Source organism: Cyclopterus lumpus, chromosome 5, assembly GCF_009769545.1.
Source record: "Cyclopterus lumpus isolate fCycLum1 chromosome 5, fCycLum1.pri, whole genome shotgun sequence".
Taxonomy (NCBI): domain Eukaryota; kingdom Metazoa; phylum Chordata; class Actinopteri; order Perciformes; family Cyclopteridae; genus Cyclopterus; species Cyclopterus lumpus.
Genome location: NC_046970.1, coordinates 6,731,036 through 6,750,535, shown reverse-complemented (window position 1 = coordinate 6,750,535; position 19,500 = coordinate 6,731,036). Strand labels below are relative to the sequence as shown.

At 44.5% G+C, this 19,500-nt stretch overlaps 2 protein-coding genes and 1 pseudogene across 6 annotated transcripts in view; 1 reads left to right on the top strand and 2 right to left on the bottom strand.

The window, feature by feature from the left end:
• Nucleotides 1-584: 584 nt before the first annotated feature.
• On the bottom strand, nt 585-7,917 carry LOC117730392 (annotated as a pseudogene).
• Nucleotides 7,918-10,482: 2,565 nt separating this feature from the next.
• Nucleotides 10,483-11,382, top strand: ppp1r3db (protein phosphatase 1, regulatory subunit 3Db). The gene has a single exon (XM_034533599.1). The coding sequence runs from the start codon at nt 10,483-10,485 to the stop codon at nt 11,380-11,382; it is 900 nt and encodes a 299-aa protein (XP_034389490.1).
• Nucleotides 11,383-15,657: 4,275 nt separating this feature from the next.
• Nucleotides 15,658-19,500, bottom strand: part of phactr3b (phosphatase and actin regulator 3b) — a 35,134-nt gene continuing 31,291 nt past the window's right edge. For all 5 annotated transcript variants that reach the window (XM_034533849.1, XM_034533851.1, XM_034533853.1 and 2 more), the window contains 5 exons: nt 19,147-19,202; nt 17,822-17,883; nt 17,564-17,704; nt 16,814-16,890; nt 15,658-16,253 (listed from right to left, as the gene is read on the bottom strand). In XM_034533849.1, the coding sequence (XP_034389740.1) occupies nt 16,238-16,253; nt 16,814-16,890; nt 17,564-17,704; nt 17,822-17,883; nt 19,147-19,202 (352 nt within the window). In that variant the 3' untranslated portion in view covers nt 15,658-16,237. The remainder of the gene's footprint in view (nt 16,254-16,813; nt 16,891-17,563; nt 17,705-17,821; nt 17,884-19,146; nt 19,203-19,500) is intronic.

Sequence of the window (19,500 nt, the reverse complement as noted above, 5' to 3'; positions counted from 1 at the left end):
GAGTCCTAAAACACAAAAATGAATTAGCATTTTTGCCATTGCAATTTGAATTGCTTTTTGATTCGAAGTCTGAAATAAGGTATGTGGTTAACACAAGTTAAGATATTTTAACATTTTACAAGATAGAATACGGTCGTAAATATTGCAGTTGTGAATTTTTAAGTTTTTAAGCCGGTTGGTAACGCCGAACACTAGTCCGCTTTGAGCTTAGTGGTGGTGAGCTGAAGTCATGCAACTGTGTAGCTTGTTTAAAGCCTAACGTTAACTCTTTACTTTTTCATTCATGCTTCAGAAACCATAACAGTGGTGTTCAATCGTGAAGATTATCTTGCTGAACAAAACGTGTCAGTATCGCCAATAATCTAAAAAACGAATGGAAACATCTTGTTGGCTTTTTGTTGAAGGGAACCAGGACAATGCTAACTTCTGGGATGGCCCACAACAACACGTTGTCCCTGCAGCACTATATGTCCAAACTGTACTTTAACTGTGAGCTAGCTAGCTAGCTGAATGTGCCTTCAGTTGCTGTTGAGACACACAGTAACAAAGTGTCCAGTGGAAGCAAACTTTAGGAGAGACGTTGGAAGAGACACAGCCGGTGTCCAAGGGGTTTAACAGGACACAGAGCAAAACTAGTACAACTGAGTGAGAGGCTATTCTGTGCTCCTCCACTGTGACAGCAGACAGACAAATAAATGTATTGAGCAAAGAATACATATTTGTTTACTCAAGATAAATGATTCTTTGCGCAATAATCCGTCAACAAAATGGCTTCTATGTGCTTACAAAAACAAATATGTTTCTGTCCCATTCGGACACTCAGTGTTGAGGCACAAATAAAACGCAATACACCTCATGTGTTCATTAATCCTCACTTTCCTCATATATCCTATGAGCTTTGCAAGTGTGTTTCATCCACTTGCATAAAGTAGCACAGCACAGTCAGGGTGTGCAGCACCACACGTCTGTGTCAAACTCTTGAACTGACCGCCACAATCAGTCTGAAACTCAGTGCCAAGAAACCGGCCCCCAGCAGGTCACCCAGAGCTGTGAGGTAGTGGATGGAGAAGTTGTCTGGATCCAGTCCCCTTCGCCACAGCCATCGCACCATCAGGGTGGCCATTTAAAGCAAAATCCCCACCTGGATAATGACAAATGATGGATGTGTTACCAATGAGAGTATCTGAGATTAGCATAAAAAACCCACTTTTTTTTCTCTGGCACAATGAGAAACAAAACTTGTCGCGGTTTATCTGACCTGAAGCAGAGCTGCGGACAGGTAGCAGATGATGAAGGTGGGCGTCATGGCAGTACGGCCGCCCTGCAGGAGATGGATGGTGTACAGGAAGAGGAGTTGACCCGGGGCCACGAGCAGGATCAGGACTTGGATTTGAAGTTCACATCTGGATAAACATAGAAAGAGCAATTAACGAGCTGTATGTTTACCGTCAGTTCTAATTACATGTTCTTGTGTTTCTGAGAAGCATTAGAGGTTTATTTAGCTCTATGCTGATGTCTGTTAGGGGTATTATGTGTAGCATTGTTGTCTTATTACTGCAAATACATGAGAGTGGTGTTGATCTTCTCCTCTAACTCTTGCACATGTCATAAGTCTTTTCTCCTAGTCTTTACTTTAGAGATTAAGTGATTTTTTTTCATCTTTTTACTCATCATCTGCTATTGCTAGAAGCTCTGACAGCTTCAACTCTATTTTAATTTACAAAGGGACCACATTCTCCTATTATATGTCATCACCTATCTAGGAAATTCTCTACAACTCAAACCTGAGGTGACACTAGGTCAAACAAATTATTTGTTATGGTATATTTATTTATTTGATAGAACTGTGAAGATTGAACTGAATATGGCAGTGTGGAGGGTGGAGTTGCCTGGTTGTCCAAGACAACAAATAAAAAATAAAATAAGGTCCAGTTCATCATTTCTACGGCATTTTTTAATTAAAATGTTTATATTTGTTTGTTTGTTGCGGTATATGTGGTGTCATCTTGCAGCCAGACTGTAGAATATTAGAGTAAACACTGTCACTGTTTGCGATCTATTCAGCAGTTATGCCTAAAGTGAGTCCCAAGTGACTTTTCTTCCCCTCGGATAACTTGGAAAAGGCCGTCTGGATGTTGTGCTATTCATTGTATGCTCGCCCCTCAGGCTGGTTTCATTAAGATCAGAACAAAACCTCTTGGCTCGCAGAGCTTTGAAGGAGATAGATCATTTACACAAAAAACAGCAGTGCAACCCAAGTATTGTACAAAAGTAAAACATGTGAAGTCATTTACTTTAGTATTTCCATTTTATGCTACTTTATACACCTACACCACTACATTTCAGAGGGAAATAGTATACATTTTACTGTACTGCATTCATCTGGCAGCTGAAGCTACGAGTCACTTTGCTGATTCACATTTTACATGAAGAATGTTACATGATACACTTACAGGATATGATCCCATACTACAATCTACCCAGTAGTATATCAAGTATGTAAAATTGGCTCCTGATTGAGGTGTATTTGTTCATGATGAGAACGGCATACTAGAACGTACCATAACAATACAACACACTAGTAAAAAGACATTCTGCGTAAATAAAGTACAAATGTATTGTTATACTTGAAAGGGAGTATTTTAAAACTAATGTTTCTTCTACTTTTACCGAGGCAAAGGATCTGAATTCTTCTTCCACTGGCGGTTTCTGGTCAACAGGCTAAGAGGGAAGAGCGCTGAATTGGAATGCAAATGCACTTCCTGTACTGGGGGGGGGGGGCAATGCATGCAGGAGTCTTTGGTAGCGCTGGGGCTGGCAGAGATGCAACGGGAGTCAGTGAATGCATAGTTGGCATTCTAATCAGGCTTGTGGTTCATGTAAAGACCATTGTTATTGCTCTCTAATTAGTATTCCACTTTGTGGGCAAGTAACTTCTGTCAGTGAAGATCTGGCCCTATACGTGTCTCTGAGCTTCCTTTGAGTGAGTGTGTGTTTGGGGGGTGGGGGGCACGACTGCTCAACTTCAGCAGCACTTTGATACCTCATGATTGATTAATAGCTTGAAGCCCTTTTAAATGCTAATGGGATTAGCTGATGGGCGTCCGCATGCTCCGACAATTTCTAGTTGACATTACTGATAATAATTAAGCTAATTATGAAGCTTGAATGTCATTCTTCAAAAGATTAAGGCTGTTGAAACCGTAACCCCAAATCCCGGCTCTGCTTACTCCTTCAGGAAAACATGTCAGTTTTCATTTCCTTGCTCAAAGCATGCAGAAGAAATTTCACTAATTGTTTCCCCTTCAATTAATTGTGCCCACAATAATATTTACTTGAGGCAAAAATAATCAGAGTTATCGTCCTAATTTCATCACTCGAGGCCTCTAAAATCAGGATCCTGTCTGAGAAAAATTGTCAACCGCGTACTTAAGCACATGGAAGAACAAATTGTTATATCACAATTTAAAAGTACTGGTATGAAATACGATTACAAGTAAAAGTCCTGCATTCAAAATAGTATCTAAGTAAGAATAAAAAAGTGTTATCAGAAAAAACATACTTAAATGATCCAAAGTAAAATAACAGATTATGCTGAGTGGACAATGAGCAATAGTGGGTTTAAAGAAACTACAAGGAATTCTGTGTTGATTTTGGTCGACCCCTTGCGGACAAAAGCACAAGTGTTTTTACAGGAACAAAGACCCCATTTCCCATGAACACCACCGCCTTTGTAACGTAAAAATCTTGATCTGGCTAGTGTGCGGATTTGTTTTATAAGTGACTGAAAGAAAGAGGAATCTTGGCTCAGCCATCCATTGTCAGCCGCTTATCAGGGGTCAGGTCGCGGTGGCAGCAGGCCCAGCAGGCCCAGCAGGCCCCAGACCTGGAGACATATAGAAATAGCCAATTGCCAGCGGGACTTCAGGACCTCACCGACTGGTGGAGAGCGACAGGCAATAATGACCCACGCTGGGATATAGAGCAGGAAGAATCCGCACACCACAGGAGGCAGGAACCATGTGCCTGGAGAGCAACGTAGCATATAATACACCTCTAAAATAAATCTTTGATTACAGCCTTCATATGATATAGAAAGTGGTGTTTGAATGGAAATTACGCTTTTCGGTGGCAGACTGTGGACAAGAGATTCCATGACAGAGATGATGACAGTCCGCTGCGGTGTGTTGGCAAAGTGGACTATGCTGCCCTCATCTGGCCAAGATTCTCCTCAATCACAACGGTACTGTTGCTATGCAGTTGCAAAAATGTGGATCATCTTTTGCTCTTTCTCTGCTTAAAAGACCCTTTTGCATCACATAATCTGATTTGGTTGCACACTCTGTGAGGGTCTCTCTTGATGTAATGTGTGACCTCTGACCTCTGTAACAGAAGAAGAGGCTGACACCAGTGAGCAGAGACAGAGTAATGAGGTCTCCGAGGCTGTCAGCGATCAGATTGGCCACATTGTCTGGGTTGATGCCCACTTTCCTGGATCCAATAATCACTGCCACCATCACCAGACCTGACACAGAAGTTGAACACACACCGAGCTCACAAACTCTTCCGTCCTCTATGTTGTTCTCTGTGTAACCACTGCAGTTTGTGCCTTTGTCTGACCTAGAGACAGTGCAGTGACATAAGCGGTGGTGACGCTGCTGGCACAGAGGACAGACGCCTGGATAAAATCCACTCTACCCCTGGTCAGACCCCCGAGGCCCACTGCTGCAACAACTGCCAGGAAGCCCACAACTGTCTCCTGGATTTCGGAACAAAGGACAGTGCAGAGGCATGCAAGTCTTATTCTTCTATCCATAGTATACATCTCATTATATGTCTGCTGTATCTGTTCATTCCTCTATCTCTCTGTCCACCACAGAGGGAACCGAAAACAAGTGGACACAAAATGTCAGTAACATGATAAAAGAGAGGTGTGGGAAATGGGAAAACGTAATGCAGGGCAAGAGACTACAATATGTGTTTGAGATGAAATCAATACAAATCCTCATATTATTTAAGACAGTTTTAAAGGAGCAGTGTGTAGGATTTTGTGTCATCCAGTGGTGAAGTCGCAGGTTTCATCCAACTGAATACCCCGCTCAACCCTCTCTTTCCAAGCGTGTAGAGGAACCACAGCTGCCTTCGGTTAACGCACAAAGCTGCCGAACACATGAAACCTGAGGCCATAGGAGGCCTCAGCAGGAGGAAGGGAAAACATAAATATGCCTAATGTCACAAATGTCAGTTTTACTGAAACTATATTTCTGCCAATGAAACTAGAGCATTTTGACATTGTGCACCATGTGTTCTCGTGGTGTATATATCAGAATGTTAGTAGGCTATTATGTTTGCAAGCGTCTGAGCTGAAGACAGTAACTAGCTAACACATAACTAACATTAGCTCGCTAACAGCTAACTTGGCCTATCCCACCATCATTGGCAAACATAGGGTGCTAATGCTAAATTGATCCTTTAACATGATGAACGCTAATGTTTGGTTAGCTAATTACCAGATTCAGGCATTTAGCATGCATTTCTCTCTCTCTCTCAACATATGGACAAATAATAGTGTACCGATTTGAAAACTCACAGGATATTGGTGAAATGTCTTAAAAGTAAAACACAGGAAATATGTACCCTGCTTCACTTGTAGTTAACTAATAAAAAAAGAAATTCTTGCTGGCAATGGAAGCATCAGCCCAATTCTGTTTTTTCTTTGTGCTCCACTAACTTATCATAGCTACCATTTGGACACCATCTCCAACTGTCATCTGGCGCGTTTAATTGGCTGAGATGCATTAATGAAGTGAGAGGACAATCTTATTGCGCTCCTTTGGATTTAATTGAATTGTCTTGTAGCCGTGATGGAGAGTGTTATTAGCGGGTTTGTTTTGTTCAAATGTCCCGGTGCAAATGTATTCCCCATTGCTTGTCAGCACTACAGAGTAACCCTGTATCAATTTTAAGTTCAAGAGCAAAACCCAAACGTAAAAGGCACAATTTTGCTCAAGGAGTGCATTCTACCAACGGTCTGCCTTCCTAGGAAGGTTAGTGCACCTTGTTCTGGGCTAAAAGAAAATTCTAATAAAATTAAAAAATTTCACTTATTTACAGATTTCTTGTGATGTGTGTGAGAGTTTCCACTCACTGCTGTTGACAATCTGGATGCCAATGTCATCTACAGATTCAGCCCTTTAGCACCAAGATAAACACCTTGAACACCTCCCAGTGCTGAAAAACACAAAGCGGTCTCTTAATGCACCATCCATTCCCAGACACACACATATGTATATTTTTTATATACACTACATATAACAATATGTTGAATGAGTTCATTCGGCTATTGTATTAAAGTAGAGAGATCAAAGAGAACGCTATTAGGACTCGCTACCATATGTCATATTGTCCGTTCACGCGATCAAATACAGACTTGACATTGGCCAACATCAACATATATTAGAGCTAGCAATCATTGCATATCTGTATATAATAAAAAATACCAATGTAAGTGCTGATTGATTTGATAAGAGCCCGTTCTTCCACCCATTACAGCTCCCTCTGCTTCAACTTGCAGCGGGCGGACCTGCTGCATAATTCAGCAGGGTGTCAATCATGTCGAGCGGGGGAGGTATTCACAAAGAGATTAAACGGGGAGAGAGCAATGAGGTGGCTCTGATCTATTCGACTCGCTTTCTGATACTTCTGCGTGCTCTGTTGTCTCAGGCTTCTCTGCAAACGAAAAAGCCAGATATGGCGACAAATTCAGCATCACATTCATCCTTCGCCTGCCTCCGCCTGAAGGGTAAATGAAAGACTGCACCTATGGGGAGTGGGGGATCATAAAACAACACCTATCATATATATATTTTTTGAATTAAATATACCTGTCTTGCATTTAACAACAAAAGACTCAAAAATAAAAATGATGTTGGTACAATCAGGTTAACTCGGCACACACAGACCCCCTCCCCCACATACTTGCACTACATCCATGACTATCCCGGCTGCCACCATGCCCATGCCGGACACCAGGTACGGCAGCATGATCTGGGATGCGATGATCCTCGAGCTCTCTGGCAGTAAGCGGTGGGCCGAGCAGGTAGGTCAGTTTGCACGTGAAGCCCCTTAGCTTCTTCCCTTGAAATCGCAGCTCCAGGACCAGGTAGGTCACCACCATGGCCGATCCCCTATTAACCCAACGTTGTGATCTTCATAAAGTCACAGCTGATGGTTCTTTGCTGAAAACCGGTTTCCATAAAGACGTTTTGCGACGACGAGCTTGTTTTGCCCTCCACCTGTGACTCCAACTCCGGAGGGAGCTACTTTTATCCACTTGAATGGATCAAACACATATTAACACACACACACATACAGATACACACACACACACACAAGACACACACACACACTTTTCCTCTTCATGCCTCACTCTTCAGCAGCCGGGCGGCTGAGGCGGAGCGCTGGAAGCCCGGTCTCTCGCGGGGCCTGAAGAGTGTCCAGGTCCTGTGTGACAAGGACATCCAGAAGGCCAGCAGCTTCTTCTCGGCCCTCCTGTGCTGCTGCTCCCTCTCCCTGCACACTTCCTTCTCTCTCTCCTCGCCGCCGGGAGGAAGCCCCCTGTGAGCTTGACCACTCTGGAGCCCCCTTCTCATTTTGACCGTCTGGGGGCGAGCTGTGCTGAGGGGAACTGGTGGACGGTGTGGGATGTAAAAAGGTCGTCAAGGTTGCCAGGGCTTCCAGACGGATAGACGAGTCGTGACGTTGCTCTGTGGTGGATGGGAGGGCACAAGACGGCGGAGAGTGGTCGGTGTGTGTGAGAAGACACGGGAGAGACGCTGACCAAACTGTATCAGGTCTCTTCTTTCTTCAGTTTCCCCTCTTTCTCCCGGTTTCTTTTTTTTGGGATCAGTTCAGAGGAGAATGCGGTTTTGCTGTGCGCCTCTTTAGCTCCTCCTTTCCACGCTCACAATGTCCTCCATGGGAGTAGGTGACGCACTCTGAGCAGCAGCAGGTGATGCACCTGTCACGGACACGTGGTGCGGCTGCTGCTGCTGCCTGGAAAGGACACAGTTTATCACCCCCTGATCGGAGGAAATGCTCTCGGCCACTAACTGTTGGCCGATGGACTTTTTCAGTCCGAGTTCAATACGTCACTCACTTGTCTGGTTTTATCTTTCTTATTTTTTTCAAGGTCCAGCACAGGAATTGAAGTCCATACAATAGCCTCTAAATACACCTAATCTGCTATTGGTGTAAACGATAGACATAAATATAATATTTTGGGCCTCACCGTACTCATTTGTTCTCATGACATGATGTCACATCATGTCTGTGCAGAATACTTAAGATGATTGCCACGCACGCACGCACGCACGCACGCACGCACGCACGCACGCACGCACGCACGCACGCACGCACGCACGCACGCACGCACGCACGACAGTGACTCAGCTGAAAAGTGTCCTTGAGACATGACTCTGAGTGGGCGCTCCCCTCAGCTGCAGCTCCCCCTTCTGACTCCTGGCTGCAATCTGAATTGTGACGCAACAGCTGCTGAAGATTGAGCAGGAAGTGGAGGTTCATGGGGTTTGTGTACAAAGTGAAGGAGTCAGATCACTCACGAACAAGTCTTCTTTCAGAGCACCTCTTGTCATATTTTGTGGAAACAGGTTGAGTGGACGACATGATGTTAGTGAGGCAACCCCGAAAAGCTTTTACTAATTTCTGAACCTCAGGACTTTTCATACACTATCCAATGACTTCCAATAATTGTATATTCTGTTACTTAAATTTGTTCACAACTTTCTTTGACTTAAAATAAAAAAAAAATTTGTGTCGATAAACTTGACAATTATTTGTCATAACCTTTGGCTTGTTTAAAACATACTATTCTAAAACAATGTCTTTTTTTCGACATGCCATTCGATGGCGTTTTAATAACTAATTCGATAAACTATACTTTTACTCTTTTAATGACCTTTTCAACATATTGTACCATGACTTTTGCATGACATCTCACAACATAATATTTGACTTTCTTAACTTGTTTCGACATACTACTTGTAACTTTTTTGACGTATTAAACTATTACTTCTCTATGACTTTTTTCAGCATACCATACTCTGACATTTTGATATATTACATTAGCAAATTATTATGACTTTTTCTACCTACTGTACAGTTTTTATTATGTTTTGACAAACTATTATGTCTTTTTGTCACAGACCAGCTGGGACCTGTACTTGTACAGACACAATATATTTCCACAAAATAAAAATAAAAAGCATGATTGTGTGGCTTAATGGTGGACGGACTCTAATTTACAAAAAAGTCTTCAGCTTCAGCCGAACGATTAACCCTTGTGCTGCATAAAGGTCAACAGGTCAGAGTTGCCTTCCTGCTCTACAGCTCCCATATCTCAAATGCTTCAAGCTCTACTTTACGTCCTGCAGCGTGTGATGCATTACCCCCGTCTGTACTTAAGCCCTCTCCCTGACCTTTGACCCTTCCATCCTGTTCCTGAGGTTGACACTCGGTGCCATACAAATTAAATGAGGACACAAGACTAAATCATGTTTATGTTAATGTTTTATGGATAAGGCATTTATTTACAGCAGCAGCCTGTATCAGTAACTTTTGCTTTGTTGGTAATAAGTTGAAAATCAGAATGACCATTTTACAGTAGAGTTTAAATAGTGTTTTTTTTAGTTTAAATACCACCACATATATTGCCAATGCGTCTCCACATTTCTGTAGTCGCCATGAAACACTGGTGTCATCAGGTTACGCAGAGTTGTTCCGTAATTAGATTTGTTATGTTCATGTTAATGAGTTTGAAAGCATGGGGCGACGTCACAAATAGTTTGCAGACTGACAGAAGGTTTGGGGTGTCAGCGGGAAAGGATTCTTCCGAGGACAGATACACAGCCCCAATACCTGCTATAAATATTCACTCCCATGTTAATGTCAAGGGCTGAGCTCAAAGGGTTTTGCAGTCATAGATTACAGTTTGGTCTAACGGATCCTGTTTTCGTTGCAGTCACTGAGGGTTTAGTTACATTGGCTGCTGTCCGTGGCTTGCAATATTATATATATCATTTATTTGTATTTATGTTTTTGCTTCGGTTTTGGCTCCTGTTGAGTACTAATGGCATTTGCTGGCAGACGCGAGCTCTCGTGTGTCATCTGGCGGCAGCTGGGTTTGAAGCCACTTCGCCGGCAGGCAGCAAACGAGGTCAAAGCACACACGAAGAACACGAGGAGTCTCTGCTGTGAAGGTTTGGTCTTTCTTGAAGCGTGCAGCAGCATATTGCTCTAGTTTCCAAACATTTGACTGACATTCGTGTCAAGTAATTGCTGTTTTGTCTCGAAAGCTGGTGATTGTTGAGGGGATATATTTGCATGTGCAGCTTTGTAAAACGAAAAGACGAGTGTTACATTGTATACTGGTTTGTGTCTCAGGACGTGTCTAATGTGACGAGCATGGCCGGTTCTGGTGAAAAGAGAGGCACCCCGCCTGGGTTCTTCAGCGGCCCCAGAGACACCACGTGCTCCACCGGGACCAGGACCATTCGTCTTCGGGACATTTATGACCCCAAGCCTCACCCTCCCAAAGCTCCGGTCCGGATCCGACCCCCGGGCCCAAGGGCCCCCTCGGTAAAGGAGCTCAACCTAAAGAGCGGCTCGCCCAGCGACCCTCCAACCAAGACGATCATGAGGAGACGAGCTCAGTCCCTGCCTTCGTCGGCGGAGAGAACGAAAGAGCTCCGGAGCCTACAGGTGCGCTTCGTGGACTCGCTGGGCCTCGACTTGGAGGACGTGAAGATCTTCAAAGTTCAGGAGCACCCCTTGATACCCCAACACGTTATGTTCCGGCTACTGATGAGCTCGGAGCTGGCTTTCGGCAAGTCTTTGGAGCTGTCCCTGCCTTACTTCAAACCTTGTTTCCCTGAGAATGTCGGGGCTCAGCCGGACTTCCTGGAGCGTCTCTGCAATCAGAGTGTGTGTCTGGAGCATGTCCTGTGTTCAGAGCAGGGCATAACGGGCACCATACGGGTACTCAACTTAGCCTACGAGAAAGACGTCGCAGTGCACTACTCTTTCACCAACTGGAGAACACACACGGTAACTGCGGCGCCGTGGGCTTCGAGTGGGCACCGCGCAGGGTCCGGCGCTCCGGAGACCGATGTGTTCAGATTCCGTCTGCCCGTCCCCCCTTTCCTTCTGCAGCCAGGGGCCATCTTGGAATTTGCAATCGGCTACCACGTGCAAGGATGCCACCACTGGGACAACAACAGCGGACGCAATTACCAACTGGCGTGCCACAGCTACAAGGTGACCGTGCCGAGGGAGTGCGAGGACAGCATGCTGCACTTCACCTGAGTGTCCACACGGGGGAGCCGTGACACCTGCACGCACACATAGGTGACTGTTTTGAGGTACCTTTCCACGTGAGTGTGGTTTTACTGCACTACATTACAGAGGCAGATATGGCCCCTCTACTTCATTATCTGACAGCTGAAGAAGTTTATCAAAAGTGTATTATGAAGCATTTTTTCTAAAAAACCACAAGAATGTACAAAGTAGTTCAAGTGAATCCACCTTGTGCTTCTTACATGTCAATGCACCAGTAATCAAATAATTAAATGTATAATATTCCTTCTGCACAGTAAGGAACTCTCTCAAAGTGTTAATACCTCTAATATATTTATATTAAATAATACTTCTGCACTTCTACTTGAATCACATTTTGAATGCAGGGGTTTTACTTTAAAAGTATTACAGTGCAGTTATGCTACTTTTACTAAAATAAAAAATGTAAATACATCCTCCCCCTCAGAGTAGAAGCTGCTATCTGTAATACACACATTGCTACAAATCCTACAAATAATAACATGCTCAAAGATTTGGGAAACACTGGAGGAGGGCACGAATGTAGTTTAAAGGGGTAAATTAAGTGAACAGGTATTGCGTGACTAGTGGGTTTACCTGTAATTGGTAGAAGAAGGGGTAGCGACAGTCGTGAAGGGACATTGTAACATTTGAGATGAGTCAGCTTCGACAGATTTGTAGTTTAAAAAAAAAAAAAAAATGATTAGCCTTTATTTAACCAGGTCGGTCCCGTTGAGATACAATGACCTCTTTTTCAAGGGAAGCCTGGCCAAGACAGCAGCATAGAAAAATTGCAACGGTCACAAGACCCAACAGAAATCACATAACACAGATAAAATACATTAAAAAAGATAAGGCAACAGGACTAAAGCTCCGGATTCACACCAGAACAAGTGCGGTATGAAGCCGCTCCAATTTCTCTCACACGAGTCTTCAAAGTTTCAAGGTTGATGAGCTCCTTTAACTTTAGGGTTTTTTTGCAGTGCATTCCAAGCAGCAGGTGCAGCGAACTTAAAACAGTGCTTACCAAATTAAGAGAGAACTTTGGGCATAATTAATAAATAAAACTCATTGGAACGTAAGCAATAATTGCTCTGGGATTTAAAGATAGTTGCATAAGTAGTGGGTGCATAACGTTGGGGGACTCACATGAGGCCCATAAAAGGAGGGCCAAAATCCACTGCGGAGGACGAGCTATCTGGGCCTTTTGTCTCATATTATGGGTCCAGCTCCAAAAACACTGGATCCTACATTTCCCATAATGCAGCTCAAAAGCACCTCTAGTTTATAAATACAGCTCTTTGATTATACTTTGGAGTTAATAAAACCCATTCCGGTCCAAGTCACGGAGGGATTCCTGTCGGGCTTCTGTCCGGACTGAAGCCACCACCTCTGAGAACCGGCTCACTTTGCATGCCGGCGAGTCTTGTGACCCAATTTAATGATGGACAGCGTGAGTTACACGACCGCCATTGTCGTATCTCAACACCATTCCAAGGAGGAGCTTACTGTCCTGCTGTCAACCTGCGCGGCTGGTTTGTTGTAACCGTGTCTCCTCTCTGCTGGGACCGGCGGGGCTTGACCCCATTCTTCTGGAGCTTGTTTGGTTTTTGGAGGAGGATTACAGGGAGCTGTGTTTCGCCCTGTTGCACCGTGACCCCGCCCCCCTTTCGATCCCCGACAGCCTTGACCTTTCACCAAAACGTTTCCACTGATACCAGAGGCCGGATTCCATGCAGGGGACTTTCTGTCACTGCAGCTGCATGGAGGCAAATGCAGCCACACTTTTCATTATCATAGATACAAACCTCATTGTTATATTAAGTATATGATTAATAATACAATCAAATAATACATACATCATGATATATATGGCAGAATGAATGATGAAGTGACAAAACAGATCACTTGTAATTCAAAATACTTGTAGGTAAAATAAATGCAAATAAAAATGTAAATGAAGGGATTGCTCATTGAAGCCAGTCCGTGAAGAACATAAAGGCTGCTCCTTAAACTGGAACACAGGTCTTTAAATACAACTAAACTTATTTTTCAGTTATTATATGATTACTGATTTGTTTCCCTCTGTAATAATAGTAACACAGGCCCTTATTTTGATCTGCTGACAAACAAATGGCCACAAGAATTAAAAGTCTAACTCCTTAAGAATGAATGCGACCATAAATTCCCATTATTTGTTAAAACTGTAAGAGCACACTGGGGATTGAAGTGCTCCTCTGCAGCAGCACCAGCAGTCATGGGGCACTAGATGGCCCCATTGCTTGAACATAAAACATAAATGTTCCATAAATACAGTAAATGTCAAGGTGCGTTATGATTAATCAGCCATGTAAGGAAGTAAAAGACATGTACATGCATGCTGCTCCTGCCCCCCCCCCCCAGTCAGCTTCATCTCTCCTGATGAATTATCGTCTTGTGCTTGTTGCTGGTTGTTATGCAAGAGGCCACCATATTAGGAGGCATCGTGATGCTCAATAGGGACATTTTTATCTGGGGGACTGGCCGGGATTGAAAAAACTGATACATCATTGTTATGATTAAGATACATTTTTACAACATCATTATGGCCCTCATTTTGGAATAGAAGAACCGCGTCACCTTGTAATATTTGTGCAGTTAGTCTCGAGCAGCACAACTGATTTCATCATGTGAATATTACATTTGTAGGAGCAACATATTGTTAAAATCACAGCGATATATTTAACATAGTTATACTTAATATCAATACCCTACAGACAAATCCTATGAATAAACCACTGTGAGAAACAACCGACATGGCAAAATGTTAAAACTTCTCTTCTCAGAACATTGTTTGTTATGTAATTGTCATCTAAAAATAAATAAAAATAAAGATAATAGACAATGATAATGTGTCTGCTGCATCTGTGTCTCTCTGCTGGCCCTCACCCCCCCAATAGTGTGTGATACTTGGAAAACCATAAAATAAAAAAATAGTTCCATCTTAATAATAAGATGCATGGGTGGACATTGGTGCTCCAGGACCCCAGGACGTTGTTATTTTTAAAAAAGGAAGGGGAAAAAAAGCATTAATTAAATCAGAAAACAATGCTTTGAAGTTATTAGGAACACTTACATTGAACAATTGTAATGATAGAATAAAGCATATGACAACAAGTACACCTGTGGGGGTCTGCAGGGTCCACGGTTGGTAGGATTAGAGTGAATATAAAGCTAGTGTGTGGTTCTTGGGTCTCAGTGACGTTTTGTTAAATAAATATTAAAATGGTCCAATACGGGGCGAAGCCTGGTTTTGAACCAGAAGGTCATCACGCTTAGTTGGCTAAAAAACAGCAGAACATATGTTCAGCGTCTGTGTATGTGTGTTCACCGTTGGCCCCCCACTTATCTGAGGGACACCCGGAAGTCAGGATATCCCCCCCCCGCCCGTAGGAGCATTCCCTCGTTCCTCCCACGCAGCTCCACAGGTAACCGGGGCTGTTCTGGGACCAGTTGGTGCTGGTTTTTGTTACTCCAGACGGCGAGCGGACCTGAGCTACAGCGCAATTTCAACTGGAGCCGCCATCTGTTCCTCCACCATGCCGGGACGGAGGCTGTGACTCACCTAACGTTGCATGTCGACGTCAGAAAAGAAGCGAAAAAAAAACAAACAGAACAAACCTGCACTGCCAATCTGAACGCCCCAGGGTTGCTTCTATCCCCCCCCACCTCCCAACACACACATTTAATATCAAGTGAGAGGTTTCTACGTGTGAAAGAGGCTTTTCAACGGCCTCAAATGCACCCGCAGTTCCTATTATTTTAAAGGTTCTGCAATGGGTTCAGAACTAATGACTTGTTTCTTTCATTCATGTTCCTCTGCCGGTGAAGGATCAACATCTGGCTCCCAATCGGTAGAGAGTCGGCCAGGTGGACTTGTTTTCCTGAGGGGATTTGATTCTCGCCCGCCTGCTCAATGCCCCACACAAATGATGCCCGTCCTCATTCCTCAGAGAACGGTGCGCGATAAGAAGAAACGGGTCACCAGCCTTTCTCTTGTAAACTAATTGCCGCTTGATCGGTGGTGAACCTCACTACATTGCTGTTATCCGCTTACTGAGGCACTAAAACGCGGGGATAAATCTGAGCGGATTACAGCCCACGTGCGATGCTTAGTCAGCGGTTATCGCCCCTAATTCTGACCTTTTGTGATTTCGTAATATCGCACACTTCTGCTGTGGTGTCGACATGTGCTCGAGGAAAAACACCAAAGCCGAGACAAAGTTTGTTACAAATTGAAAACCTGTATTGTGCAGACAATAAATAGTGCTTACAAAGGGAATTCTGTCTTTTACACAGACAAGGTTTCTGTTTACACCGTCGATATGAAACGCATCAACTGAATTGGTGAGACTTAGACACAGCTCGGGTGGGGTGGGGAGGGGGTGACTACTAATACTGGAGTGGGGACTGGTTCGACTCAGTCACATGCACCCCCCCCCCCCCCCCCCCCCGCTTCTCCTCCAATGGCATCGAAGAAAAAGAAAAAAAAAGTCTTTCAAAAGAGTCTGTTTTACAAAATAAAAGTCTCTGCTCGTCGATGGCGAACACGTGACCGTGACTCTTCTCCCCCCCCCCCCACTCCTCTTACAAGGTGTGAGGCGAAGGGCTGGTGGAGGAGCGGTTCCTCCGAGCAGAAGTGGAGCTCGCTGCATGCGTCCACGCCATCTACCGGCCAACTCCCCTTTTTCCAGAGACATAGCCTCCAAGGTGTCGCTGGATACAAGTACCAGAGCGCCCACTGACTGTGGGCCTTCACTGACGGAACCAGATGTATATCGGCAACTCTTCACAGAAGAAAACCTTGCTACGGCCGGTGGAACCTAAGAAAGGGGGAAAAAGGGAGGGGGAAAGTGTGAGCACGGACTAAAATATTCACACACACTGGGGTTTCATCAATCAAAAGGCCTATAAATAGACCGGCGGTCAGTGCGTTTAAAAGCAGCCAATGGCGTCTCCTCGGCCAATTCAGGGGTTTTCTTTTTTTAGCTACAGAGAATCTTGACACAAGCAAAACGTAAGCTAAATATATACGGAAATTCATTATAATGGAGAGGTGGTGCTAAAGAGTGCAAATCTCTTTCATCTCCAGGGGCCTGCTTTTTCAGCTAAATGTAAGCCCCGTACACTGCATGGCGTGCGCTCACTGGCGTGAAGCTGGCGGATAATGCACCCGCGGGTCTTTGCACAATGTCACGCTGACTCTCCCGGAACATTATCCGCTCAATAAAGCGGACTGTAGAGTTTGTCCTAAACGACTGATTCTATTTGACACTTTTGTGAGGTCACGGTGACCTTTGACTACCAAAAATCGCATCACTTGATCTTTGCAGAAATGTCGCCAGGCGCGGAGGGCGCAAAAATGCCACTCGCTCCAACTGACCTCGTCAGGTGCTTGCTCGAAGTGTGAACTTCCATCTCGTTGCTCTTGAACTCGTTCAGCTCCTTCCGTATCGCCGCCTGCGGGAAACAAAAAAGTACATTTAAATTAAAAAAAGTAAACACTAAGCGAGGGCCCAGGTGTGTCCCCCTCCTCCACGCGGTCGCTCAGGTGGCGAAGCTCAAACGCGGATGTTTTTTCGGAAACGGAGAAAACATCTGCAGATGGTGTCAAAGAAGATGATGATGATGATGATGTCAAGCACTGCAAACGGCAAAGTAACCATGAGGGTTATGTAAGAATTATGAATTGTGAAGAACGGGGCTTCTGCGGTGCAGCTTACTTCCTTTTTCATGACGTGTGATAAAAGAAACACCGGGAGGGACAATACGGCCTAAAATAGTTTATTATTGTTACACCACTTTTTATTCTCCAGTACTTTGAGGCAGGATGAAACAATATTTCATATCAATAAACTGAAAATAAATGAATTCAGCCTGAACGCAGATTAGTGGAACGTCATTTAGGTGCTTCAGTGATACTTCCTAGTGACTGTACTGTAGCTGCCCCCCATAAAAAAAAACATTTCTGCAAATTACATTTCGGTCTTAAATACTTTCTAATGCCTTTTCGAGGAACCTCTGAACTTTTTAAGACTTTCAAAGACCGGCGGAAACCTCTGTGAGGAGCTGAACGTTGCACCACTTCCACCATCTAAGAGGCCCCCGTTGCTGTGCCATTTATTTGAGTTACCTTGTCAGCTGCTGACAGCCGGGTCCAGGGCTTGTCAGCCCGCCTGTCGTAGTCCTGAGCTTTGGCCACTTCCACGTAGTCGCTAAAGCGGATGAGGATCTTTCTGTCCCGCAGCTCGTCCACTGTTGGCCGCTGGTTCAGCTGGAGAATGAGGAGAACGTGTCAGCCCTCGCCGGGTTAAATCGACCCGTTCAATCGCCCAAATGTGAGATTTGATTTGAACAGAGCAAACTCTGTCAGGTCTCTGTAGCCGCCTACCTTTCTGTTCAGCCGCTGTTTGATTTCCCTCCTCTCCTCCTGTTCCGTCTGGTCATTTCTTTCTGTAGACAAAAAAAATGTAAAATAACAATCTAAAAAGCAGATCTAAAAGCATTCATTTACATTGACTATAATTCAACTAAATATTTAGTTATTTTTTGTATTGTGGAGATGCTCAGTCATGGTAGCAAATGGTAAGTGACTACCAGACGAAGCTAATGTTTGGGATCAATTTTGCAAATGTGCCGAGGACGGGGGCTCACTTCCACTGCGGATCAGTACCAAAAGTGAGTTAGAGAGCGAGACGACGGGCGGATTAGAACCCCCTAAGTAGGATTTATCTTCATCAGATACACTAGATGTCACTTCATCTATTTTGAATCTCTCTTTCTTTTCTTTTTTTTACTCTTTGGGCGCAACAGGAACACGTTATATGTGCCTTTTCACTGTAGGGGTTTTCGTGTGCGGTTTTGGAGACGTGTCAGCGGATGTGTTGGGCTTGAGCACACGTTCGACGGGGGCCGAGGTGGGTGGTCAGCGGCGAGGGCGACAGCTGCTCCGAGATCACAGGTGGCCCATCTCAACCGGGGAGGCTGCGGGACTGCATTCCTCCCCGCTTCGTAATCCCTCTGCATGCACTAGTTTCACAGTTTGCTGCGATCGGCACGCTTCTCCCCCACGCGGGTAAAGCTATTTCGTTGCCGCTTCGCCGAGGGGCTCGAAGTATTTCAAAGGTCCAAATGTGAGTTCAAATCAGCCAAGGGGGAGGATGCACCTTGGACCTCAGCTGACCATAGCTACCTAGTCTCTCTGGAAAACGTCGAGGAGGATCACATTCAATTATATTTGCTGGGATAAAAATGTCTTCATTATCATAGTCGATATTTGAAAATGCTTGACTTGTTTTGTCCCACACTCACAGAACAAAGCAGAGAAATCCTCACATTTGAGAAGCTCCTGTCATCCAACAATTGAAATAGTATATACAAATAAAAGAAACATAATAGACCAATTAGCTGTAATTATTCCCCCGACAATAATCAACATTATAAAACAGTAATAAAACGGGGTGTGAACATCTTATTTTGAAATGCTTCTTCAGTCCCATCACAATTAGGCTAATAGAGATATTATAGATCAACTTTAGAAATGCTTTTTTCCCCTTTTTATTTTAAACATGGAGGCCAAAACGGAGTCCATCTGAACTCAAATCAACTTGATGGCAAACTTTTTTTTCTCCAAATGAGAGTGGACGAACGCCCCACATACCACCAAAGAGAGAGAGGGAGAGAGACACACACACAATCATAGCGACTTGAACTTACGCTTCAAGATGTTCCGACTCTCCAGCTCCTCCACCGCTGGCCTCTGGCTCAGCCTCCTGCGGAAAAACACCAGGATTACGTTCTGGACCATCTTTTCCCCCGTTGGGGTTGCTTGCTTGGCACCAAAGTCTTTTGCGGTCTCTTCGCCTTCGCCGCCACCTCCTCCTCCTCCTCCTCCTCCTCCTCTACTACTGGCACTTTGGATGTTTGAGCCGGTGCGCCGAGCGCCGAGATCCGCACATCCAAAACGCAAACACCGCGTCCCACCTCGGGTCCAAAGCGCGGCTTGTTCTATAGTAACATTTGAGGCTCCGCATCGGGGAAATAAAGGAGTCAGCGTGCGCGCCTAGTGTC

Excerpts from the sequence above, each read along its gene's own strand:
- ppp1r3db (XM_034533599.1), top strand. The coding sequence starts at position 10,483 with ATGGCCGGTTCTGGTGAAAAGAGAGGCACCCCGCCTGGGTTCTTCAGC.